This window comes from Bidens hawaiensis, unplaced genomic scaffold, assembly GCF_021521415.1.
Source record: "Bidens hawaiensis isolate Kalapana, Puna unplaced genomic scaffold, B.hawaiensis_p1.1 tig00004192_1, whole genome shotgun sequence".
Lineage (NCBI taxonomy): Eukaryota > Viridiplantae > Streptophyta > Magnoliopsida > Asterales > Asteraceae > Bidens > Bidens hawaiensis.
The window spans coordinates 2051096-2078613 of NW_027491249.1; the positions used below are offsets into that span (position 1 = coordinate 2051096).

Consider the following 27518-nt stretch of genomic DNA (forward strand, 5'->3'; position numbering starts at 1 on the left):
GACCAGCTTGCGTACTGCGCGTAAGGACGTCACGTCTCTGAGCATGGTTGGTCCTGCGGATCCAGTTGGTCTCTGCGCAGACGTCCCTGTTTAAGGTGAGTCTTGCGGGTCCAACTGGGCTCTGCTGGGACCTACCTCTTCAAGTCCCCCCAGTCCAATGTTCTTCTCATGAGTGTTTAATAAAGTGAGGTGAACTTTTGGACTTGAGCAAAGGGTTTTGAAAAGGGTTTTGTAAGGTTTTCCATGGGGATTCTTTCCGCGGAAGTCCTTGTCACTTGCAGAAATGCCCGAGTTTCCTGCTTGGTCTTTGGGTATGATGCGGGTAGGTCTGTAACCTCCTCGCAAGTCAGGAGCATTGAGTCCCAGTTGTATGTATTTTCCATGAGGTTTTGGTAGTTTTGAACATAGTGATCAATTATGTTAAGACCACCAATTCCATCCTGGAGCTTCAAACAACGTAGTTCTCGACGTTCCCGCTATGCGGGGATGTTATTTCCGTTTCCGCAAGCATTGCCCAGAAGATCCTTCTTGGTTTCAATTCCCAGCGGAGCGCTAGGTATGTGAAGGGTTTTGCCTTAACACTGTACATGCGCTCGTCTTACGGTTACTTTACTTCCAAGGTATTCCTGGCGTCAATTCCCTGCGGGTGCTAGGTATGTGAAGGGTTTTGCCTTTACACTGTACCCGCACCCGTCTTATAGTTACTTGGTTGCCGAGGTACTTGGCTTCAATTCCCTGCGGGTGCTAGGTATGTGAAGGGTTTTGCCTTAACACTGTACCCGCATCCGTCTTACGGTTACTTGTTCACCAAGGTTTTCTTGGCTTCAATTCCCTGCGGGTGCTAGGTATGTGTAGGGTTTTGCCTTAACACTGTACCCGCAGCCGTCTTACGGTTACTTGTTTGCCAAGGTTTATTTGGCTTCAATTCCCTGCGGGTGCTAGGTATGTGAAGGGTTTTGCCTTAACACTGTACCCGCATCCGTCTTACGGTTACTTGCTTGCCGAGGGGTAAGGGGTATTTTCCCGCTTACTTTTTAATATTTTCGAATTTTGAATTTTGAAATTCGAAGAGTTGGTGAAAAGATAAGTCCAAACCTCTGAAACGTCGTGCGACGGTTTCTTCTGACTGTGTCAGGACGTGCAGGAAGTTATGGTGACGTGACAGAACATGGTCATTCCAGTCGCTTTTTCAGGCGCGTGGGCGCGATTTTTCGGGCGCGTGGCCGCGAAATTACTGGCACACGTCCTTTCTACAGTTGTTGCCAGCTTGCTTTTTGCCACGTGTCATAGTTTCATTGCACCGTCGATTTCTCTCTCCTCCGCATTAAATTCACCGCATTAATTGCGATTAGTATATAAAGGGGGAGAGGCCTCTTTGTAATCCACACTTTCACCTCTCTTCTTCTTCTTAGTGATTTCCGGCAAATACTCCCCTTTTTCAGGCAAGCATTTTCCCGAAATCACTCTTCTTTCTGCAAAAATGTCTTCTCATGATACTGAAGCTGTAGCCGACGATAGGAGTACTGCTGGCGAATGCCAGTGTGCTCTACCTGTCGATCAGTACCAGTACATCGTCAGGAAGTTCATGCTCGAGTCTCTCGAGCCTGAGTTTCCTGAATCCCACCAGACTGTGTACGATGCCCCCAGTGGCAAGATCGGGGTATATGCTGCATTCTTTGTTTATGGGAACCTTAGGTTCCCGTTGACAAAGTTTGTGTACCGTGTCCTGGAGAGGCACGGGGTGCACCTGACCGAGGTGCATCCGATGGCGATTGCCAAGGTCCGGCACTTCGAGTGGGTGTGTCGGATTCTGGGTATTGAGCCCTACGTGGACCGCCTGATGACCTTCTATACTTGGAGGTGCGTCCAGGGGTGGTACACCCTGACAACCCGTATCAAGGGTTTGAAGATCTGCGTGACCGAGCGCAGTCTCCGATCGTGGAAGCGGGAGTTCTTCTACATCTCTGCCCGCGCCATCCCCATTGCTATGAAGTTCAAGAAGGGTCAAGCGCTTCCGAGCCTTCACGCTTCCAGCTACCAGGAGGCGGAATGGTTTGCGAAGATATCCCGGGTCCAATCTCCGGTTTACCGGTTTGCGGAGTCCGGGATGGTGCTGCTGGGGATGAGCCGGGTATGGAAGGATGCTTCCCGGTTTCCCATCCTTCTTGAATACGGTTTGAACTCTATTCCTTATGGTATGTCTTGTCTTTCTTGCTGATATTAGTTAATTTTCTAACTGTTTCTTTTTCATTCAGAGGGGAATAATTTGGAGTCGCTCCTGTTCCCGCGGGAAGCTGACAGTCCCGTGCGGGTGGGCACTCGTGCTCTGGACGACAATGAGTTGCCCATCCTGGAGCAAACGGCGGATAGGTTTGTGGAGGTCTATCCGCCGGGCCAAGAGATCCTGAGCCACCGGCGGCCAGGTAAGGAGATATTCTATCCTGAACCCCTCAATGCTGTACCCGTTGCTGGAAATCCTTACATCCTATCTTCTTCTGAGGAATCCGCAGATGGTCCTCCCCTTGTACGGAAGAAGAAGGCTGCTGCCGGCGTGAAGGGGAAGGAGAAGGCCTCCACAGCTGATCCAGTTGTTCTATCTGACTCGGAGTCAGATAGTGAAGAGGTGGCGGGGGAGCCTGGTGGTGAGAAGACCACTGCTCCGGAGGCTACGATCGTTACCTCTGGAGAACCAACGAAGACGACGGTGACCGGTACCAAGAGGCCGGCTCCATCGGGTTCCTCCCCGCCCGTCCGTACGTTCAGGGTCAAGAAAACCCGTAAGTACAATCATAGTTTGTCTTTGTAGATTTATTACTTCATAAATTTATCTTAACACTTTCTTCTTTGTGCAGGCGTGGATGTTGACGCATTCCGGGGTGAAGCGCAGAGGAGTACCCTTCCGCCAATGACGGTAGGCTTGGTCAGCCTACCTGAGGCGTCGACCCAGGTGCCTGCGCCTGCTACCGCTGGTTCAGTTGCTCCCTCTGAGCAGACTATTCCAGCTGAGATGACGTCACCGCCGGCTGTGAGTGCGATTTTTACAGCATCCTTCACAGAGCCGGCGGTTACTGCTGCTGCCTACGAGGCGGCGACCGCGGCGGCGACCACAACGGCGGCCTCGGCGGCTGCCACCATGCCCGCGCCACCGGCACCGATGGCCGGACCATCAGGTACGCGCAGGGCTTCCCGCCGATCTTTGCCACCTTCCCGTCTGCCTGACCTGTTGGATGGATTTCCTTTAGGTTCAGGTGATGGGTTTGGCGGCTATCGGCCTGTCATTGACCCTACAGGTGCGTAGGGTTCCTTTCTTTTCTCTTGTTTTTTATCATCTTTTCCTTACTGCCTTTGTTTCTTTTGCAGTGTCGGATTCCAATGAAGTGTATGTTCCGCGATGGAACATACGCCGAGGAACAACCCTTCGCACACCTGTGGAGTGCGTGGACTGGGCTCGCCACGCTGCTCCTCCGGGTGCGTTGGGGGAAGCCATGGTTAGCTACCAGGAGGGTAGGCTAACTAATGAGCTTCGGGTTCTCCAGGCCCGGATGCAGCCGCGCGTCGAGCTGCTTTGTCGTGAAAACGACAAGTTGAAAGCAGCTTGCGCCAAGGACATATCTGAGGCGCGTGCTCTTCGGGAGGAGAACCAACAGCTGGCGGCAACTGCCGCCGACAAGGAGAAGGCCTTCAAGGCCCTCAAGGTTGAAGTTCAGGCGCGACTCGAGGCCCGCTCCAAGGCTGCCCAAGCTGTGAATGAACAGCTTCGGCTGGCCGGGGAGACTGCGCGAAACGCAACCGAGAGGGCTGCCAAGGCTGAAGCCGTTGCTGAGCCTTTGCGTGTGGAGAATGAAGAGCTCAAGGCCAAATTAGAGGCTCTCCAACGCGCTCATGATGCCTTGGCAATGGAAGATGCCAAGAAACTCCAGGAAATCCTGGACCAGAGGGGGGTGCTTGACCACACCGAGCGGAAGCTTAAGGGCGTCGAAGAGGCTGCCGCAAAGGAAGTTTTACTTGCCAACCTTAACAAGAGCGAAGCCGAACGCGCCCATAAAGAAGCTCAAGCTGCCCTCCAATGGCTTCTTCGAGAAGCGTTGCCTCAGGTATGTTTAGTTTTATCTTCACGCTTTTCTTTTGTAAGAAAAGGTTCTAATACTTGTGTTTTCTTTGTAGGTTGTGCGTCGGGTCTTTTCAGAGACCTCTTACGATGATGCTATGACCGCAGCCCTCAACGCTTCTCATGAGGATGGGGAAAAGGCCGGCTTCCTGCTTGGTCTAGGGTTTGTTGAGAAAGGCGTCCCGCCTTCCAACTTCCCTTTGTTCGATGTGGATACCGAAGCCATTTATGACCAAGCATTGAACCAATACGCCGCCTTCCCGCATCCAGTGGTGGAGAAGGTGGACGAAGTAGCTGCTGCTGATGATGGGTTAGCTGTCCTCAAAGCGTTCCTCGAACCACCCCGTTCTTCTGACGGAGCGGGTCCAAGTGGAAGCGGCCCTGAAGCTTGATCCTGAAGATCCCTTCCCATTGCTAAGATAGACTTGTATAGTTTTATTCTTTTAGGCGGGTAGTTACCCGGCCATTCTTGTAATATTCTTGAAATATTAATCTTTTTGCGTATAAGATTGTTATTTCCCTCTTTGGGTTCCTTGCTTTATAAACTTATGACTTGCATACTTAGTTTAAATTAGCAATTTTCCAAGTGTTTAGAATAAGAACCTTTGAACGTGGTTGATAATGGGTTAAAGTTTCGCTTCCTCCTTCGTGATTGTGCGGGTAGAACCGTCACTTGCACTTGGTAGGATGGCTAAACTTTAGCCTTCATCTGACCTGCGTGTAGGTTTTCCTTTTCGAACTTTCTTAAGGCATTAAGATAAGTTAACCTTTGAACGTGGTTGATAATAGGTGTGAAGTTTTGCTTCCTCTTTCGTGATTGTGCGGGTAGAACCGTCACTTGCACTTAGTAGGATGGCAAAACTTTAACCTTCATCTGACCTGCGTGTAGGTTTTCCTCATCTTTTGAGGATAAGTTAACCTTTGAACGTGGTTGATAATAGGTGTGAAGTTTTGCTTCCTCTTTCGTGATTGTGCGGGTAGAACCGTCACTTGCACTTAGTAGGATGGCAAAACTTTACCCTTATCTGACCTGCGTGTAGGTTTTCCTCATCTTTTGAGGATAAGTTAACCTTTGAACGTGGTTGATAATAGGTGTGAAGTTTTGCTTCCTCTTTCGTGATTGTGCGGGTAGAACCGTCACTTGCACTTAGTAGGATGGCAAAACTTTACCCTTATCTGACCTGCGTGTAGGTTTTTCTCATCTTTTGAGGATAAGTTAACCTTTGAACGTGGTTGATAATAGGTGTGAAGTTTTGCTTCCTCTTTCGTGATTGTGCGGGTAGAACCGTCACTTGCACTTAGTAGGATGGCAAAACTTTACCCTTATCTGACCTGCGTGTAGGTTTTCCTTATCCTTTTAAGAATTTTGTTTTTGATCATTCGACGCGCGGTTGTCGATAGGTTAGTGTTCAGTTTCCTTTCATGATTCATGCGGATAGACCGGCACTTTCATTTAATGGGAGAATTGAACTTTTCCTTCAACTGACCTGCGTGAAGGTTTGCCACGTTATTGGGTTCGTGCGGGTAGGACCGCCTTCCCACGCAACGACTTCACGTAATGTGAATGCCGTCACCAGTGTTGCATAGTTTAACCGTTCGACGCGCGGTTGCGTGAAGGTTTGTCACGTTTTTTGGGTTCGTGCGGGTAGGACCGCCTTCCCATGCAATGTCCTCACGTAATTATGCGGTGAAAACCGGCATATTTGTGTTCAGAAAAGTATAAATGTAAAATCATCAGCTTCGATGTTCTTAAAAGAGAATCATTTCCATTAGAAGTGGCTCTTGGCCTTTTCTTTACAAATTGGAATTGATTTACATGCAAACTGTGTAAATGAGCTCCATTTCATGTTGGGATGGGAGCGCCATCGAGCCGATACGCACCTGGTTCGGGATCTCGTTCTTTACGCAGCATGTAGTCTCAATGTTGAAGCTGGAATTTTTATTCGTTTTCCCCAGCTGGGGTTCTACACGCATCCGCCTGCTCAGCCTTTATTGCGCCACGAGGTGCGCGAGCGTCCCATCTCTGACAAATGCTTCGACCATGTCTTTTACATCTATGCATTCTTCAGTGTTGTGGCCCTTTGTCTTGTGAAAGTCACAGTATTTGCTCCGATCAGCATCGTGACGATGTCGGATTATCGGAGGTTTTGGCCACGGGAGCTCTTCAGTGGCGAATATCTCAGTGACGCTTTTGGTGAGTGGCGTCCATCTGGAGTTTCGGTGCGGCTGTACATTATCCCTTCCGCCCACTCGATGTTGCAAGCCGGATGAGGTGTCAAAGTTTACCCTTGACTGCCAAATGCCTAGCTTTCGCTTTTTATTTAGTCTGGCGGTGAGGACGTTGTCTTCTCTCGTCTTCTGAGTGTAGAGGTTTGTGCTCTGTGGGAGATCTCTACCCAGTTGCTTCTCCGTTTCCGCATAGCGTTTTGCTGCTGTCATGATGCCATCCCATGTGGATGGCATGCCATCTTTACCCGTTAGGGTGCGGATGAGCTCTGGGTCATGTGCGCCCTGGATGAAGGCAGCGCGAACAAGATCTTCGCTGATATTGCCCAAACTTAGCTTCTTTGAGTTGAAGCGAGTGATGAAGTTTGGCAGAGATTCATCTTCCTCTCGTATGCATTTGAGGATTGTCCATTGCTCCTCGGTATACTTCCGTTGCTGGCTGAAGTGTTGGCTAAACTTCTGTTGGAAGTCTGCCCAGTCGTAGATGTGGTTGACCGGTAGACGATCAAACCAAGCTCTAGCAGCCCCCACCAGCGTCATTTGGAACATGTAACACCACGTGGGTTCCGTCCAATTGCTGACGGTTGCCCCCGCTATGAACCTGTTCAAATGATCGTCTTGATCAGATATACCGTCATATGTGCCTATGTTGGGCATTTGTTTGGCACTCTTTGGGGCGATTGCCTCAGCAATGTCCCTTGCAAATTTGGACGTTCCTGCATTTGCAACGTTTGGTCTGAACGTTTTAGAGAAGTCTCGTGGACTTCCACCTGTGCTTTTTGGTTTGAAGGCTTGTCCAAAATGCCTTTTCGGTTGGGATTCCGTTTCCTTACGCTTCCCTTTTGCCCTATGGCGAGGGTTCGCGTCGGAGTCGGATTCCTCCGAGTCATCCTCCCAGTACTCGAATTCGTCGGCCTGTTGCACGGAACGCAAGCGTTCGTCCAACTCAGCCTGGAATTCCTTTTGTCGTGCCTCCGCCCATGCCTTAACTTCATCGAGAGTCTGGCGGGGGAGTCTTCGTTTCTCAAACTGGGTATCGGTGGATCCCAGTAGGCGATCATTTACTGCACTTGCCCCAGCTTTGGTAAGTGGGGTAGTGTTCGTAAAATTTACTTCACTTGCCCCGGCTTCGGTAGCCGGGGTAGTGTTCGTAAAAACTGTGTTGCCGGTATTCCCCCTAGTAGCTGGGGTTGTGGTTACCGGAATTTCTCTAACCATCTTTGTAGAAGTTTGAAAAAACTGGAGAAAAATAAAGTTCTAGCTTTATGCACGGATGGCGCCAATGAAGAAACACTAACCGGACCCCGGACAGATTACTGATAACCTGGGGGTTAGATAGATGTTTCCCACGAGGGGTTAGACCCTTTGAAGATGGTTCTTCTGATAACCTGCAAAACAGACACCGTGAGCTCGTCACTGAGAAGGGGGGGTTCCTCCTTGTGACCACCCTCCGGCGTGAGAATCAGACTAGATTGCTCTTTAAATATAAAAGTATATTAAGAGATTGCTAGAGCAGATATCAGGTATAATATGATAATGTAGTGAGGTATGATAATACAAGGTAAGATGAGATGGTCATACCATTTGTGGTATTTATAGCCGAAGGTAGGTTTTCAAAGAGGTATGGCCGGCTGCAACAGTGTTCCTGTTCCACCAACAGTAGCCTACGCACGTGCCCTGCTGGTAGTTGGTGGGTAGGTAGCGGCTGATAGTGACCAGGCCTGCTGTATACTATTCCTGTTCCACCAACTGACGGCTACGCACGTGGTATGGCAGTAGTTGGTGAGTAGGCAGCGGCTAATAGTGATACAGTACAGGAGCATGCTGCTCGCCATACTGTATCAGTGAGCTGTCGTATCTCTGATCAGATCTTTCGCCCATACCTCGTCAGGTACAGTAAAAGATCCTTCAGTATACGGACTGGCTTATTTGGGCGGGAGTATTCCCCCTCCCGCCTCTGTGCGGGATTGCTCCGGGCTTGGCTCATTCCTTCAGGTGACACTGAATGATCGAGAGCTAAGTGCCTTGTGCGTGTAGCCATGCTGCGCGGGTGGCCTTCCCTAATGGCTTGTATCCGAGGCTGCGGGGACAGGCGGAGTCCTTCACCATTGGGAGGCATTTCCTGCGGGACCAGCTTGCGTACTGCGCGTAAGGACGTCACGTCTCTGAGCATGGTTGGTCCTGCGGATCCAGTTGGTCTCTGCGCAGACGTCCCTGTTTAAGGTGAGTCTTGCGGGTCCAACTGGGCTCTGCTGGAACCTACCTCTTCACTAACAATGATAGTATGCATTAATATTGTATTAAAATACATGGTTATTAACATAAAAGTGGGTTTCTGTCGTCATTGAAAACAAAACTTTATACGAGTGATTTTTTTATAAAAATAAAATGTTACCAGTGTCACATCAACGTTGTGTTAATCAAAGTATGTTACAATGAAAACCTATCATTTCCTTGTAGTAAGGTCAAAATCTCAAGAAGTAAGAATGTTGTATTTTAACTTAAAATCTTATATTAAAATACATGCATTGGTTTACACTTCATAGCATCAAAGTATAACTTACTTTCATGTTTTTATCATCAATAAAAACAAAACTTTTTCTTTCACTTTATATAAGTACTATATAAGTAATATTTTATGATAGTAAAATGACACTAGTGTCACATCATCATTATATTAACCGAAAGTATGTTACATACATTGGAAAACTAATATTTCCTAGTACCAAGTGTTGATAAACAAATCTTTATTTTTACTTTTCTGTAAAATATTTATAACTGCTAGCTAACTAATTTACCTGTTGCTATAAATTGAAGCAAAGCCCACTGGTTATAAGTACAATGATGGTGTTATTTAGGCACTTCTGCAGAAACTGACCAAATGTTATAACGCAAATCTTAAAATGCCTCAACTGGGAAAGAGGGAACTTGGGAGCTTCAAATATATCATCTTAAAATGTGTTAACTTTCATACCAACATTTTTCAAAAACTTTTTTTTTAAATATCTAAATAATATTTTCATACATGCAAATCATCTTAAAGTGTGTTCAACTTTCATACCAACATTTTTTAAAACCTTTTTTAAAAATATATAAACATCAAAACTACATTTTATGCATGCAAATCATCTAAAAATGTGTTAAATTACTTTCCTACCAACATTTTTTAAAACCTTTGTTTTTAATATATAGACAACAAAACAACATTTCATACGTGCAAATCATCTTAAAATGTGTTCAACTTTCATGCAAACATTTTTCAAAAACCTTTTCTAAAAATATATAAACAACACAACAAATTTCATTCATGCAAATCATCTAAAAAAAGTGTTCAACTTTCATACCAACATTTATTAAAAATATATAAACAACAAAGCCACATTTCATACATGCAAATCATCTTAAAACACTTTTAATATAATTTACACAACAAAACCAAGAAAAAGGATTTCTTGTTCACATCTATGCAATGATCCCAAATTCTCTATCAAAACCAACGCATTCATTCATAATCTAAGTAGCTAACTAACCACCATTACAAATCAAAAGCTTCTTGAACTTGAGAACAAGTCTTTTGCATCTTCAAACCACTTAAACTATATCTTGATGCCACTATTTCATTAAGTGACAACCTCTTATTCGGCCCCGGGTCAGGCCTTTGTTTAGGTGCACTATGTGACCTCAACTTAGCTTTGGACGATTGCGTACCCGCCATGTAACTAGGGTGGTTCGAATAAGGCCTAAAGAAGCTATCTCCACACACACTTTTAGCCGGAGTGACTGGCCCATTCGACCGGTTTGTGTTGATGAAACGAGGAGTGCTTTGAGCGGTGTTCGAGTACTTGTAATCGTCTCCTACGTATCCCCACTCGAAATCTTGATGATGGTTGTATTCAGGGATCGAGAGGCACACGGGGTTTTGGCAATGAAGGGGGGATGGCATGTTGATGTAATGGGAGTGGGAATCCTCCCCGGAATCAGACGTGCATGTGTTGATGCGTCGGGATCTAGATTGCGGCCTATAGGTGTCGATTTCCACTATTTTCGGGCTTTCGTCATAGCAATTAATGTTGGATTCATATGTTGAGAGTCTCTTGCTATGAAATTCATTTCTCTCATTGTCAATTTCGCCCTGATAATGTTAAACAATATGACTAAGTTATTTCCAGACCCTACCAATAACTTTGTTACGTGTGACATTAGACCTTACCAATAACTTTGTTACCGTGTGATATTTAATTGTTTGTTTCTAAAATAACAAGTGAAACATCTTACAATTGATTTTCTATGGCGGAACTCAAGCGGCTCGGAGCGGTTGTCTTTGGTGAACGAGCGGCGGGCCCTTTCCGATCTGATTGCGGCCTGTGCTCGAATGAGGGCTTGCATACTATGAAGAGTCGCTGCGGCTCGTTTTCGCACAAGAAATCCCCTTACAAGAGCTTGTAGCTTTACTAGCCCTTTTAAAGCCCTTAAAGCCTTTCTAGCCTGAAATATTAATCACCAAAAACTTAATTAAAATTCAAAATAAAAAAAGAATGTGATTTAATAGCATCAAGGATTAGTTAATAACCAAATGGGATCTAAAGACTTTCTGAATCTTCACAGCCGCCATTATCTCTTTCCCGCCTGTATACGACATTGTTCGCCGTTGGTTCGTGAGGCGCACGACTGCAACAGCAGCCTGTGCGGCCGCAACTGCTGCATCTGCAGCCGCGGCAGTTGCGGCCGCAACAGCAATTGCATGCTTGTTTTGTTCTTTTTCTGACTCAGACATGTAAGATCTCAGCCAGGTGGCGTCAGCACTTGACGCCGCCTGTGTCTGAGATTCTTTCAAGGGCTTTCCGAAGCTCCACCGCTTCTTCTCCTTTCGGTCACCCGAATTCAAACTGTTAACATTTTCTTTATCCTTCATACCCCACAAGCCTTTAAACCACCTAGTAGCTTTTCCCATATTATGCTGTCTTATTTTTTTGTGAACTCAAATATGGAAAATAAGAGAGGAAAAGAAAACAAGACAATGTATATATGTGGTGCAATAACAAGGTAAGGTTAAAGTGAGAGCCAAGTGTATATTAACAGTGAAGGAACATTTGGAAGGACATTAAGAATCTTTTACAAGAGAGGTGATGAAAGAGAGAGAAATTAAGTGGTATCAAAAACCTTAAAATAATGGCGTTTGAGAGATAATGTATGGCCTATTTTTGAATTTTTATTCTTGGGTTTCTGACATTACCTCGTGATGAACTGCATTAGGTGACAAAAGGATGATGCAGAAGGATACAAGGGAAAAAGTTGGAATATGAGACATAAATCTTTCAAATGAATTGAGATGAAATTGAAGGTAAATGGGGAGGGAAGTTTCAATTTAAATAGATAAGTAGAGGGCGGTTAATCCGTGCTTCGGGATGGGTAGCGTGTTTTATATTTGGTTTTTACGGTTCATTATCCAGTCATTACGACATTTAATCAAGATAACAATTTTAAACTAATAATCTTCAAATGAAGAGAAAGCCGAGAACATAGTTGTGATATAACTAAAAGTGTACGCATAGAAACATGTTCGTTACATTGCTTAATTATAGCATAACGTTAAAATCAGGACTACCATACCCGTGCACTGATACGGGTACTAGATGAAAGATAAAGAAGTCTTGAAAAGTAATTAAAAAAGTTTTTGAAAAAATGAAATAAAAGAAAATAAGAAATAAATTAGGATAAAGAGAGAAAAGAAAAACAAAAAGTTATACTAGTGGTTTCATAATGGAGAAAATAGTAATAGTAAATAATATTAAAATAAAATTTTAACTAATAATATTAATAATTTACTCGTGAACCTACGTCCGGGATTTGAACCTTTGACCTTCAAATTACGGGAACATCTATTACACCACAAGATATCGTTAGGTCAAAGTCTTGGTTTTTAAAAATATTAATAACAGGCACAAAAACCTGAAGTGGTTAAATTGAAAACTATGAACTTTGTAACAAAACTTTAAAAAGAATAATAATAATGATTATGTAGCATTGGCACAAACACATAAACCAGTCAAACAAGCCAAGAATCTAGAGACAAAAACACATGAAGTTTGATCTTTTAAAAAGATTAGTTTGTGAAAAGTAGCAATAATAATGTCAAGAAGTTTAATACTCAAATGGCCACACACCCACCACACCTAACTTTCTAAATTTCAAAAAAACACTCATTTAGCTTCTTCCCCCTTGTCACACATACACACGCCCACAAAATCCCAGTCAAATAATACAAAGATTTAGAGACAAAACATTAATAGATTAATGTTGGAACACAAAAAAAGTGGTTGACAAAGAAGAAATTATTATGTCAAACAACCACCTTCTAAATTTCAAATTAACCCTCAATTGTGTACTTACTACTTTTTTAAATTAATAATCAATGCGGACCTAGATAATCTAATTTGTTGGTGTGCCATTTATTATATAGTTGAATTGGAATTGGGTCTGGTTATGAAACAACATAATTTTACTGGTTCATTGTTGAGATGCAGGGTTTCAATAGTACAGACAAAGTGACAAAGCAATTTTAATGAAAACAAACAATTTTAATGAAAAGATTAACTGATCTTAACATAAATCTTTCTGGTAAATTCGTGCAGAATATCAGAGAAGGTAGATGAAATTAAAGAGAATGGAATTTGAAGAGAAAAATTACTTTTACTTAAAGTAAACTTTAAACTTTATAAAATAAAATAAAAATTAAATGTTATTAAACCCACACGTTGTTGTGGGGTGGTGGGGATGCGGTGGGAATTCGGACTTCTAACTGTACCGGTTCACTTTTCTTTTGGGAAAGGGGGGAGGGGGTACTCTTTTTTTCCTCTTCTTCGTTATTGTGTTAGCACCCAAGAGAACCAAGTTAGATCGGGTACTCTTGGGACTAAGGGTGGCGAAACAAACCCAAATTGATTGTTTTGGGTCAATTTGGATAACTTTTTAAATTGAGATGGGTCAGGATAGATCAAAAGAATTTTGCAAGTGGGTCAAGATGAGTTGGGAAAATACTAGTGACTTTTGGTTATAGGTTAGAATGAGTTTGTTTATGGGTTAGAATGGACTAAAACAAGCTTTATCCAATTTTATTTCAAACAAAACCCACGAAACCGAATAGAAACCGAGAAATCAAAACCGAAATCATTGAAACTGAACATATACCGAAACCGATCGAATGAAAAAAAAAAGCAAAACCGAAGCGAAAAAAACCGAACCTTAACCGAGAAAAAACCGAGTGATTTTTTTTTTTTTTATGAACGAGGAAGACCGGGGAAACGTTTTAGTTATTTTACTTTTTGCGTTTTCGATTTATATTTTGAGTTATTATTTTTTTATTAATTTTTTGAATATTTTTTTGAGTGGTTTTTGAAACCCTTTATATTTTAACATTTACTTGGTTCAAGATGGGTTAACTTTATCCATCTTTACCCATACCCATCCTAAACCGAATAAAACTGAGAAATCGAAACATAACAAAAACCGAAAACATTGAAACCGAATAGATACCGAAACGAAAAAAGCAAAAATGAACAAAAAAAACCGAACCTGAACCGACACGAAACCGAGTTTTTTTTTAATGAACGATGACGACGTGAGAGACATTTTTGTTATTTTAGTTTTTGCGTTTTTGATTTATATTTTGAGTTATTATTTTTTTATTAAAATTTTTGAATATTTTTTAAGGGGTTTTTGAAACCCTTTGCATTTTAACCTTTTTTGATTTATATTTATATTATTATATATATTTTTAAAATTCTTTTGTTATAAAATAGGCATAGATATTATTAATTTTCTTAAATATATTGGGCTCAAAACTTATTTTCTCCATATTACATTTAAGTTATTGGGCATAAACTAAATTTAAAAACTAAAAAGAAAAGATAATGTTAATCATCGTTTAAAGAAATTAACTTATATATTTCGTTACTCGTTTGACCTACGAGCCTTTTTATTTTAGCTTGATCGAGGTATTTAAATTTTCGAAGGTGATTCTGACTTTAGGCCACATATGATGTTGATATGCTATCGTAGAAACGACAATATCCCTTCATGTCCCTATATTGCCCCAGGGAGGTAGTTAGCCGCTTTATCCACCTTTAAAATGGCCATTACGAATGGATTTATAAAAATAGAATAAATTTAAACGAACATTTGCAAGGTCAAAATTCAATGAAACCGTATTCCAAGTTTGTAGAAATTATGGCGTTGATACTTTTTATGAAATTATATTATACAAGGAGCTTATACTTTTGATGAAATTATATTTATAAAATATATACTTGATGAAATAAGGAGCTTATACTTTTGATGAAATATGATTTTTTAAAAGAGGTAATGCTTGCTACAAGTTTAAATTTATGTTTTTACATAAAAATTAAATCCGTTAGCATAACTATTTAATCAGTAAATTGAAACACGTTATATTTTCTTTTAGAGGAATCAACGTTGGAGAAATGAAGATAATGAAAATGACTAGTCAAGTTTTGTTTGGGGGTGAAAATAGATAATTTTATGCAATATGATTGTCACAAAAAACAAAAAAAGAAAAAACACCATCTTATTTGTAGTCACTTTCGTAATATCTTTTTACAATATTATTATTATTATTATTATTATTATTATTATTATTATTATTATTATTATTATTATTGTTGTGTCGCTGAAGCTTATATAGCATAACGAGCAACATTATCAAACAACACTGAACTTATTACATCGTTTGAAAAAGTGTGCAACAGGAGTCTAGATCAATGATGCAACACATTAAAAAACACACAATTTAGAAACATAAAGACAATGTAGTTTGCATACTGCATAACTCATAAGAGAATGCTATATCAAAGCTAAGAAACCAAGAACATACCGCAAAAGTTTTTGGCTACGATGACATGCAAAAAGAAGAAAAAATGGATGTCCGCCCGTTAGCGAGCACACATTATTAAAAAAAATAAAAAAATACATACTTGGTGTAGTGTTTGCTTGGAATTTAAGTAAAACATATTTGGAGTCTTAATGCAAAAGCAAAACTGCCTAAAAGAATAAAAGTAAAAATTATCATGTTAACATTAGAAAATGGGCCTGAACAAGTCAAGCCCATAATCAGTTTGGGTTTGCCAAACCATCAGCAGCCCATGATTCTTACAAAGAAATAAGGTGATGACCTCATAATAGTGTTTCATAACATAAAACAATGAATACATATCACAAGTCAAGAGTTTGCAATACTCAAAATCACTTACTTGTAGATGCTTTGGCACCCTTATCATGAGACCGCTTTCGACTTGCGTGTATACGCTCTGGAAACACATACACCGGGATCTGCTTTGCACGCACATGAGAAACAAAAACATCCATCCCTGGTCTCCAAAACATATACATATTCACTAAATGCCTAAACTCATCAACGGTCCCACGTATGTCAAACTGCGGTCGACCTTCTCCAACCACTTCACTTTGTTTCCTGTTTAATCCCATGAAGAAAGCAATGTGTGAACATTGCTTTGATGGATCCGAATATTCACGAGGATACGGATGGCACAGCAGCATCCCTGACGTGTCCCGTTCAATCTATAAAAAAATTATACCATTAAAAGTCAAAGTCAACCCTCAAAGTCAACTTAGTTAACAACTTACCATTAAAGTCAACTGTCTTATTTGAGACTCAACCCAATCTTTCCATTCACGCAAATCATCGGTATTTGAAGCAACTATATCGATCTGCAGGTAGTTTTTGTAACTCTTGAAAAACTTATACGGTTCAAACAATGCAGGCCACTCGGCTTTGTTAAGTTTAATATCCTGGACGCAAAAGTCAATGCTTGAAGTCAACATTAGAAGGAACACCAATGTTTTCATAACCACACCGTCCAGCTTATCGGCTTACGACAAATAGTTTAAAAATTGATATATGCAACAGATTTAAAACAAAATATAACAAATAACTTATGTTTTCTATTAGTTTATGATATTAACAAAGTATAAAATCTAAATTAAACAAAATATAGAGTTTAGAGTAGTAATAAGTAGATCAATATATTAAACTTTGGAAGAAAAAAAATTGAAGTCCGGTCGGGCATGTAAGTACTGGCTAGTTCAAATGAAAGCAGTTCAAATACACAAAACTAGACTGCTAATATGTTCGTACCTCGCATATTCTATTGCCGAATAGGATTTGTTCGGTTATGACACCAAGTGTGGTATTGGTAACATTATAGCTAGAATTCATGGACGGGTACGCAGGTGTTATGATCGGCATATGGTGAGTCCGGTCCTCAGGGTTCTTACGCGGGTCCCACACAACAAGTCCAAGCTCATCCTCTTGTAACGTACAAAGCATAACCGGATTTGGCCATCGCCAGTGTGAGAAAACCTTAAAAAATCTTGACACGAGCATACTTGGAATAGCATTAGGATATAGTTGACAAACACGCGCAACCATTATAGCCCAACTCACACCACCAAGAAATCCTGTCACCTGAACCGAAGGGAAAACATGCCAAAATGTTAACAATTTAACGAATAAAACGAACTATAAAAAGATCTAATAATCATGTTTACTTACGTTTGAATAAATGCCACGTTGTTTGGCCCAAAACCTTATGCAACGAAGCGTTGTACGAAAATGCTGAAAACAATATGAAAAGGTAGACAGAAATGATACAGAACTGATCTAAAAGCTTGTAGACTCCTAATTGTACTGACTAGACAAAGGAAAACATGACTATAAAATTCTACACTTAAAATAGTATAACTTGCGCTATGGATGGACTTACAAAATACAAGCCGGATCACGTGGCAAACTGTCGAACAAGACATTCATAATTTAGGGCTTTGATTTAAGCAATGACGATTTTCCCATAACTTTAGATATGTGTCTAATCGTTTTTTTAGTGTAAAACACATAAATCACTTTAATCGGTTAGTTACGCATTTAATTTCCTTACATAATTGTTATATGTCAATGTAGAATACATTCCCAGAAAGAACATAATGCAGTGTTTCTTTATTCAATAATATATCATTTTGTCTCAAGAATTATTATTTCTATCTATAATTTGTACCTCAACATTTGCAACAAGTTTAAGAATCTGATCAGTATATCTGCAACCGTTAAGACTCCTAGCTGTTGGCTTGTCAACATCATACAATACAGAATTATCCAAAATGTCTAGGCCTAGCCCCTCCTGGAGAATATTATTACGGAAAAGTTTAGTCATTATAGGAATATAAATGTCACAAAATCACAAAACACTTACGCAGTTACGCATGGAACAACCAAAAGAGAAATGTTTGCGTAAAAAAGATTAATAGATATTCCATCGAATTTGAATTTCATGACCGGAACATGAGTGGCTGGAACTGGTTGAAACTCAGTAACTTCTTCCATTTTAGTTAAAATGTTGTGCAAACCAAAGAAGAAATCCTCCTAATGAATATTAAATAAGTAGCACGAGTTACAGATATTAAATTTTGGCAACTAAAGTTAAACTTTGTAGTTAGTATTATTATCGGCAATAAATAACAGTTTAGATTATTAAAATCCGATTTTCCTGAAGTATAAAAACTTACATCTTGATTCACATAAGAAGGCCCCACACACAAGGTGTCGATGCTTGTCCCCGGACCATGAACCTACCATCAAAGTTCAAGAATTAGACTATGATCAACATCCTTATAAGTCATAACGCGATCAACAAGTCATGTTTTACTTTCTTTATAGAACTAACATGTTGCATATTTGAAATAGAAGTAGCATACCAAGATGTACAAAATAAAGAGAACAAGATCATCTTACCCCAAGCCGATATGAACCGAAAGTATATAGGGCGGCATTTGCATCTCCCACCATTTGATCCGTATACCCTCGTACACGAGTAAGTTGCTTCACCCAAACATTAACAATCTACAACAACCGATTCGCAAAAGATGGTCATTCACACCGAACGTGACACATATAAGATTGCTACATAATATTTAATGATCAAGATTAATTTGGTCAATGGTCATAATTAGTTGATAATCATATGAATATACTTTGATTGATATTTCATATAATAGTTATCAAAATCAATAATAGAAAGTTGAGACACCTGTTCAATTATAGAAAGAACCTTCACCCTCTTAAAGGATTCTTCTTTACTTTCATATAGTCCAGCATCTACCAAGAACTAATACAAGAGCACACAAACTTTTAACTGTTAAATAAAACATCGTTGCGAAAGAAGAGTTGACAAAACTCACCTTATTCAGTTCCTCGGTTCTTAGTAAATCTGCCTCAGATGGTCCCACTGGAGACAGGATTTTAGTAACTCCGAGCTGCCGTGGCGAAGGTGTGGACTCCGGGCCTGCCATTATATAGTTATGGTTGTTTGAAGAAAAACAAGGACTGATGAATTAAAGTGACACACAATATAAAATGTTGGATTCAAAAACTAAAGAAGAAAGTAGACAAGAAATTATAAGATGGATGATTTAATTTATATCTAGTTTGATTACAAAAAGAAAATGTAAAGAAATGATTGTAAATTGCTATATGGCCAAAGACTAAAAATTAAATGCCTACGTTTATTCTTAGGAAGGCATGGATATTGTGAAAGGTCAACAGATGGTTGTTGACTTTTCTTAATTCAACTTGCAGTATTTTAATCTGCTTATAACTGTTTTACAACTATTCCTTGTATATATTTGGTTTTTGTAACATCGCAGACTATAGATTGTGTTTTTGTTTGCTAACAGATCAGATTGCATATAGTCGGAAAACGGGTCAGCGTCAATGTATTTTGTTGCAATACTCTGTAGTTGCAAAAGACGGGTAAAAAACCTCACTTGTTATAACTTTTCTTTTATTTGTTTCTTTGGTTATTCAGCTACATTGACGTTTTTTTTGAACCACAGAAATCAGAAGACTCAGAAAAGATAACTGATAAACATGAAAAGATCCAGTTTATTTGCTTTCAGTGACAGTTTGCAGGTTCTATTTAAATGAAGATTTGAGTTCAATTGGACATTTTTCTCTTGATGGCATTCCGATAAACCACCTCTGATGAAGGACGGCCATCTCTTTCTACGACATGAAGATCTAAAAACCCACACATCTTAATCATCACCATCGTCTTCAGCAACAATCGGATACATAACAGTTGAATAAAGATGCTGATGAGGTAATAAAATAAATAATTTGTTGATTTGTGTTTCATCTTGGTTAATATTGATTTCTGGTAGTGACTTTGTGCTTCCTTATATATAGGTTGTTAAAAGAGAATCTTTTAACAGATTTGCAATGCAAATTACAAGTATACAATAGCCATGTTTTGTAAATGGCCAAAGCAGCCAACTTTTTGTGAATTGAACTACTTATATTAAACTTATGATGTAATTTTCATATGGCTGTACAATATCCTCTTCAAAACCCAACGCGAGGCGCGGGTCTAAAATCTAGCATCTATATAAATATGATTAACAATGCATACATTCATATTATATACATGGTCTTTATTTTCATAGTAAATTACCAAAATTTCTTAGCGAAGTACATTTTTGTGCAATTTTTTTTCCGTTTTGAGCATTGGATACCTCTTTTATATCCTGTTTGAGCATAGGATACCTCTGAACAAATTCTTTTATATCCTGCGTTACCCCCATCAACTTTTCTTCTAGATACAACATAGGTATTTTTATTATTCTTTTTTACATTGTATATGTTAGGGTAAAGAAACTCCTCAGGCTTACTGTTTGATCGCTAATAACTATCCCTTTATACAATGGCGGACCTAGTATATAACGACGCTACCCCTCAACTTTTCGCCGGTAGTACAAATTTTATACGTCTTGGTCGGTTTTCGTATTTCGCTACCCCTGAAAAAATATAATGTTACCCTTGTTTGTTTAAAGCCTAACCAAATTAAAAGCTGAAATCAATTAAAGCCCAACCAAATTTAAGCACAAACTATAAAGCCATTTGTTTGTTTTTCATTTATGCTTAAACGTTTGATTTAGGTTGGATATCAACATTCAACAAAACAAAGTTTTATTCAGTCGTGGCTTCCACCCCACACTGCCCCAACCCCCTGCATGCTGCAACCGAGTAGCCAACGAAAGGTGCTCCTTTAGTCCCTCACTCCCTCGTCCACGATTTGAATTCTACTTATTCAATTTATATATTCTTCTACTTCTACTTAAAATTGTAATTGTTTGCTTGTTTATATAAATTGTTAATTTGGAATTATTTATGAGCAATTAAATGATTTTTTTAACAATGAATTTCTTTTAATTTTTGTTGTCTTTTGGATTTGAATCCAAGACCTCCCCTCCAAACCCAGGTGCTTTAAAGGTTTTGCCTTTGACAATGGAGTATCACCCCATTGGTAACAATTGAATAATTGATTATGTTTTGTTGGATGTTTTGATAATATAAATTGGAAATTGTAATTAATTAGGGTTAGGATTTATGTGTAAACTGAAATTGATTATAGAATTATGGTTTAAATTTTGTCATTTCTAAAATTAGGAAACTTGAAAGATGAAACAACAAAGTTCTATTGGCAATCATTTTAAACGAAAATTACAAAAAAATGAAGATAGCAGTCCAAAGGTAAGTTAAAAAAACAAAAAAACTATTGTATGAAATATCGTAAAAAAATTCGGTTATTGTATGAATACGGTAAAAACAATCGTTTGCATTGTATGAAATATGGTAATTTTTTTAGCGTTACCTCTGAGATTATGGTCTAAATCCGCCACTGCGCTTATATATCGATGTAGAGTAGAACAACAGAATGATGTTTGATAACATGACACAATTTTGATGATATAACTACAAAAGTTAAAAGATTATAGGACGTTAACAGATTTATAGGTGTTTTGATACATTGAAAAGGTATAACCATAGTAAGTTTTTCAAAAACTTTATATCACGATATTTCAAAAAAGACACGCAACTGTAAAATTTATGAAATTACCTTCCACGTGTTTACTGTTATTTTTTAATTTTTAATATTTAATATTTAATCTCAATGTTAGTTTTTTTATTGTTATAATTTAAAGTTTAAATGATTTAATATTGTCTTTTTGTTATCAGATTTTGACATTAGTTGCTATATATTCAAATTAGAATTTCTAAAAACTGAAAATTTAAGATGTGTTTTTAAGGATAAACATATGTACATTAATTATAATTTTTTAAGGACTTGGTTAAAACATTGTGAATAAATGTTTGATTAAATGATATTTGAGACATGTTTAGTTCAATCAAGAACCTTTGTCATTTAGTGGATTCTTCTTCACTTGCAAAGTTGTATATAGTACAACATGTACTAATAACTTCAAGAACCCATCATCGATTAATTAATAATTCAATATATTTTTATAAAGAAGACACGACAAAGTCCCTTTAATCCAGGGTTCTTAGTAAACTAATATATGATGGCCTCTAGAGAAAGAATTTTGGTAACTTCCTGATGCCATAGCGAATGTAGGTATTTCAAGCAGTCTTCGTATATAGTTGTAATTGGATGAAAGAAAACCATAGGTCAATGGAGAATTGAAAGTGAGACGTGATTAAAAATTCGGGTTTGAATATTTTGAGAAGCGTGAAGACTGAAGAGAACAATTTTATAAGAACTAGTAGGAGAGCCCGTGCGTTGCGGCGGGGAACGCAACGGGAATCCGGTTTGTTATGATACCGGCATTTTCCTATAGCAGAATTTACTTATAGTATAGAAAACCCCTACAATGCAGTGGCACAAAATATGTTATTTATAGTTGTTCAAAGCACTATCCGATAATTCCAAAATATGAACCGCTACACCCAGAAACAACCCGAATCATAATTAGAAAAAAAAAAGATCAATAGTGATTCAGAAGAAATAAAACTTACCTACAAACCATAAATAAAAAAACATGTGTTGTGATATATAAAGTTTGCAACATAAGAAATCAAATCTCGTTATTTCAAAAATTTAACACTTCTATGGCAAGATCTTGCAAGGACAAGTATTAGTGAGTTACACAATAATGTTCACTTTATGCTTGGGCCCTGTATTTATTTTCTGCAACAAGAGTGTATAAAATTATGCTTCCTTTTATATTGAAACTAAACTACACATTTCTGCTAGTAATGTACCCAAGCGTTGCGGCGAAATAGTGAACCGTGTGAAAAAATTAATGTAGAAATATTATATAGCAATAAGAACGGGCGTTTTACAATTCAATTACAAAGATAAATTAAAAAATACTAATCTTTGTATATCCATAGCCACACATATTAAAGGAGAGACTGGACATAAAATTTACATCCATATGCAGCAACCTAATCATGGCAGCCGGTTTGTAGTCTTCTAAATCACTCCACCTCTTCCCCCACTTTGTTCACTCTGTATTCTACAAAAGTGTAAAACTGCATACACATTGCACAACTTAAGTGTCAAGTTTTGTGCTACCATTGAACTACTATTGGTTGTCTTTTTTGTTGAAAGCTAGTATGATTTATAGAACATGAGTGTTTGGATAGGTCCCAAGTTGAAGTGTTAGAACACTATTAAACAAACCCAGCACATGGTTTAGCGAGTGACAACAAAATAAGTCACATAAGCATATTCATCATGCATATACTACCTAAAGTCAAACCATAAAATTACATAATTTAGGTAATCTTATTAAAAAAAATGGTACATCAAGGCACACTTTGCAGCACAAATTAGATAGCAAAAAGAACGTATCTTTTTTTACCAGGTATAAAATGCTGTAGAAATTCCCCAGGAGTAAAATGTGCAGCTGAAAATACTGCACCGCTTAAAACGACCGGAACCGTTACCCTGCAAACAAGCATGAGTATAGATATACATAAGAGGCTGTATATAGAATATTGTTGCTATTATTATATGACCCGTTTTAGAAAAGAAAGAGGCTTGTTAATTGGTATGCCAGTGAGCCGTTGGACACAAAGTTCGTTTATTTATTAAACAAGCAAATGTCTTGGTCGTTTATTTATGTTCTTGAACGTTCTTTCATTTATATTTGATTGTGTTTGCTCGGTTACGATAGTTTGTTTACATTAGTTTTAGTTCATTCTTTTCTATATTTATCTATATACATTAAGTTAGCATATAAAAATTCATGTATAATATGAATAAGATAATAACATAATAAAATAAACAGTTTTAAAAGAGTACCTCCCACAAGCTAACTGTTTGAATTTTTTTGTTCTTTCAGCATCTCTTGTAATCTGGCATTTTCTTCTTTCATTTAATTAAGTTCTTCGTTGTTTGGAATCTGAAATTGATCTTGTCTAGCAAGATATATCTTCTGTTCTCCATATTCTTTGAATGTTACTTTTCTGCTTTCAACAAGATTATCAAGAGCCTTCTGTGCAACAGTCTTTTTTCAAATTGAACTTCTACAAAAGACCAACAACTTGTGAATTCAAGGGTCTATTATGCTGTAAAATGCAACACCACAAAGATAGGAAACAAAATGATAAGTAGTAAATCATTAAAAAATCTCCAATTAAATGGAATGAGGGATATCATGAAGAATTTTCTTGTAAGTTAAAATTCATTCTATAACAACAAAATGCATAACAATTTAACTGGAGTGAAGCTAGAAAAAAAAACCTCCTCTTATAAATGTCAAGTTGCTCATATACAAATGTATTTTATATATAAGCACACAAGGGTCCTTCAGTCCAAACTCTTTCAACTTTGAGTGATTTTAAAGTAAAATGTTGCTTTCACTAATGACTCCTCTCAATACCAGTATATAAGATTGCATGCCCTCTTTGTACATTCAAATTGATACTCGAAATGCATGCCTTTTTTCATTAATCTCTTATCTTCTTTTACCAATCCTCAATCCTTGGTGAAGAGACTTTCATACCCTTTTTCACTAATCTCTATCTTCCAAAGTACATTTGCTCAACTATGAACATTTGTTTACATTCGTTATTTAAAATTGTTTACGTTCATTTATGTTCATTAGCTTACGTTAGTTTAAGCTCGTTCGTTTATGCTCGCTACTATATTTATGTAAACTTTTTAAGTTTGTTCGCTTATGTTTGTTAATATATTCATTTAAGTTTTCTAACAAACAAAGATAAATGAATGTGAGCGTGATCAATTTCTTAACAAATAAGAATAAACAAAAAAAATCATTGATTTTATTGTTAAGAAACGAACATAAACGGACACATTCATTTTCTTAACGAACATGAACAAGAAAACCCGTTCGTTTATATTGCTAATGAAGAACACGCCCATTTTCTTTACAAAAAAAACATGAACAAGAAAACCCCATTCAATTATTTGTTTGAGTTTGATCACCCGTTAGTTTAACTTTAAGCGAACAAACCCGAACATGCTTCGTTTATGTTCGTTCGGTTCATTTGCAGGCCTAGCACAAAGAATATATAATAAATACTTCATTGAATTACCTTTGACCCGATTTCCACTTTTCCCTGACTAGTATCCAGGGTTCATAGCGTAAAAAGCCGATTTTCTAATGCCTGATGAGTTGGAGAACATATTATCAAAGTAGATTGCCAAGGCAACCCACAAAACAAATGTTGCTAAGAGCCATATATAGTCATCACTCTAAAAAAAGAAGAATATATATAAAATGGGTCAGCTTCAATAAAATTATGACTTCACATGAAAAAATCAGGAACCTGCTTAAAGTGTTCTTTCATTTCACTGAAAACTGAAAATAGAGACATTCCGAAGATATGATTCCCTCGTAACCAAATATGACTATGATTAAGAATAACAATGCATTTATAACTTCAATAAACATAAACAATGGCAAATCAGTAACCTGAACATGTAAATCATCCAAATAATCAGCTTTATATAAGTTGGTTTCAATTTTAAACATTAAAAACAATTAAAAATAAATACAAATTATATTATTATATATATATTAAAAAGCAGATCTCCGCTTCCTAACAATTCTACTATTCAATTTACTGTGTATTTCTTAATATTTTATTAACCAAAGCATACTACAAATCTCTCTTGGCTCTATTTGATTGGCATCAACTCAACTACGTTTTACATATATTGAATTTTACTTTCTTATCACTTAGCCTTTACTTTATTATTTGTTAATTATATATGTTTTAAAATCACATTAGAGATTAGTACACTATTCGATGGTTTTTATTCCCTTGATTTAACAGATTATATTTTTAAATTTTAAACGTGGCCAAGTGTCGGCTTTACATGTTTTATTTGTCGGTTAAACAATTTTCTTAAACATTACTTTTGTATTTGTTATAGTTCATCTTTACAATGAATGAAACTTTTTTATAATTTTAAATTATCTCATCGTCACATGTTTTTATAACCGTGTTTCAACGTTTGATACCACGCCTTTAAAATATGTTTTTTAGGGTTGCTAATTCATGTTTACAAATTTGTGCTGGTACTGCCAATACTAACCGTATCAGTTCGCAGTTGTAATATGACGGTTTTTTTGGTTCTACATATTGTGAGGGATATTTACTATTCCTTTTTGTTATAAGTTCTACTGCATGTTATACAAGCAATCATGCATTCTTTCCAGGCAATCAAGATGTCACTTGAATTGTCACGGCAAGGCAGGCTCATTTTGACGTTTTATTACTATATGTATTAAAAAGAAACTTACACATGTGAGACGAATTCACTATTCCTTTATGTTTGGTGTTCTTATGCATGCAGTACAACAACCTAATGCATATTTCTGATTTATAACATTTCGGGGAATAACGTCTCTTCACTTATTAACACGTATTGTATCTTTTCCCAACCAACGTTACCAAAATTCAGTTTTACCATATTTAAAAAAAAAATCTATGTGAGAGGGAGAGGAGATATTTGTGCATGGCATTCTTTCTCTTTCTCTGTTTATTTGTTTTTAACTGTAACATTAAAACGATAATGCACAATATAAATAAATCATTATAATCCAATTGATCTTACTAAATTAAATTTTTTAAACTATGTTTTGTAATCCGTGTGTGCGGTTCTAACATTTTTAGGTCTGCTTTTTGTTTCGGTTTAGTGATTTGGCTTCAACTTTGTTATGATTAGTCTTCAGTGACTATAAATACTGGTGCGTATCGAATTTCTATAACCTCTATGAGTCAACGCGCGACTTACGGATACAACTCCAACAACAAAATATCACATAACCGGCGCAACGCGTGGATCATGAATCCTAGTATATATTTAAAATGCAACTTTCAGTTCTCTCACAAAGATCACTGTAGCTAAATGTACTTATTTACAAGCCTTTAGTACAACAATTTACGCGTCAATATCTTGAAGGTTCCATAGCTGTTTTGTTTTTTAGCCCGCTGCAACATGTGTCTTCTTACTGTTTCCCTTTTAGGTCATGCGTTCTCTCAGACGTTCCTTTCGCTTGCTTTTCCTTATCCCGCGAACGGCAGCCATGATCTTTAGGTTTTTTCAATTTCTCAATTGCAGATATAATTAAAACGGACGTTCCTTTCGCTTGTTTCTCTTTTCTTTGCCTTCTAGGTCGTCATGACTTTCTGGGCATTTTTACTTGTGCCTTTCAATTGGCAATGGAAAGAGCTATGATGATACTCTGAGTGACTGAGCCTATTTTGTCAACCTAGGGTGCTTAAGGTATGTTTTTTTTTTTTTTCTGATTTTGTTAGCATTTGTAAAGTTGTGTGTGCCTGTGTGGTGTAATTATACGAATATTGTAGATTAACATATGGTTTTGATGTTAGGATATTGATGTTAGTATGTTTTGTGATCCCTTTTCATATTCTAATTTTACAAATGGCTTTGTTCTGTTATGCAATTTTTTGCTCTCATTAGGCTTTGACTTTAGTAATTTTCTTTTGTTGTCAAAGATTTTATGCATGTTGTATGTTGTTGATTACAAATTTGTTATTCTATAATAATTGCATTCTTTATATATTAGGATTCATATAATTGCATTGTTTAGAAGGTGTGTTAATTAGGAAATTAGAGTAGTTGGTTGTTGCTATCTTTGTTCCTGAATGTAAAAAAATTTAGGCAGTATATTGGTTTGCTCAGTTTTCTGTTACTGTTTCATTTGCATATCCTTTTAAATATCTATTATGATTATTTAACAGGTTTTTTTTCCGCTTTTGTTTTTTATTCATTTTATGTTAATGGTTTATTGGGTT

General features: G+C 37.9%; 2 protein-coding genes across 2 annotated transcripts; both read right to left on the reverse strand.

The window, feature by feature from the left end:
* Positions 1 to 9778: 9778 nt before the first annotated feature.
* Positions 9779 to 11347, reverse strand: LOC143625651 (protein IQ-domain 26-like). The gene is made up of 3 exons (XM_077095935.1): positions 10905 to 11347; positions 10610 to 10819; positions 9779 to 10466 (listed from the first exon to the last, which is right to left on the reverse strand). Exons 1-3 carry the CDS (start codon positions 11283 to 11285, stop codon positions 9870 to 9872), a joined length of 1188 nt encoding a protein of 395 aa, XP_076952050.1. The 5' UTR covers positions 11286 to 11347; the 3' UTR covers positions 9779 to 9869.
* A 4245-nt stretch (positions 11348 to 15592) lies between these two features.
* LOC143625704 (nuclear poly(A) polymerase 4-like) lies at positions 15593 to 18712 on the reverse strand. Its single transcript, XM_077095972.1, has 10 exons — positions 18602 to 18712; positions 18451 to 18528; positions 18156 to 18263; positions 17930 to 17992; positions 17625 to 17786; positions 17422 to 17544; positions 16923 to 16985; positions 16506 to 16835; positions 15995 to 16159; positions 15593 to 15928 (listed from the first exon to the last, which is right to left on the reverse strand). Exons 1-10 carry the CDS (start codon positions 18710 to 18712, stop codon positions 15593 to 15595), a joined length of 1539 nt encoding a protein of 512 aa, XP_076952087.1.
* Between the last annotated feature and the right edge of the window lie 8806 nt (positions 18713 to 27518).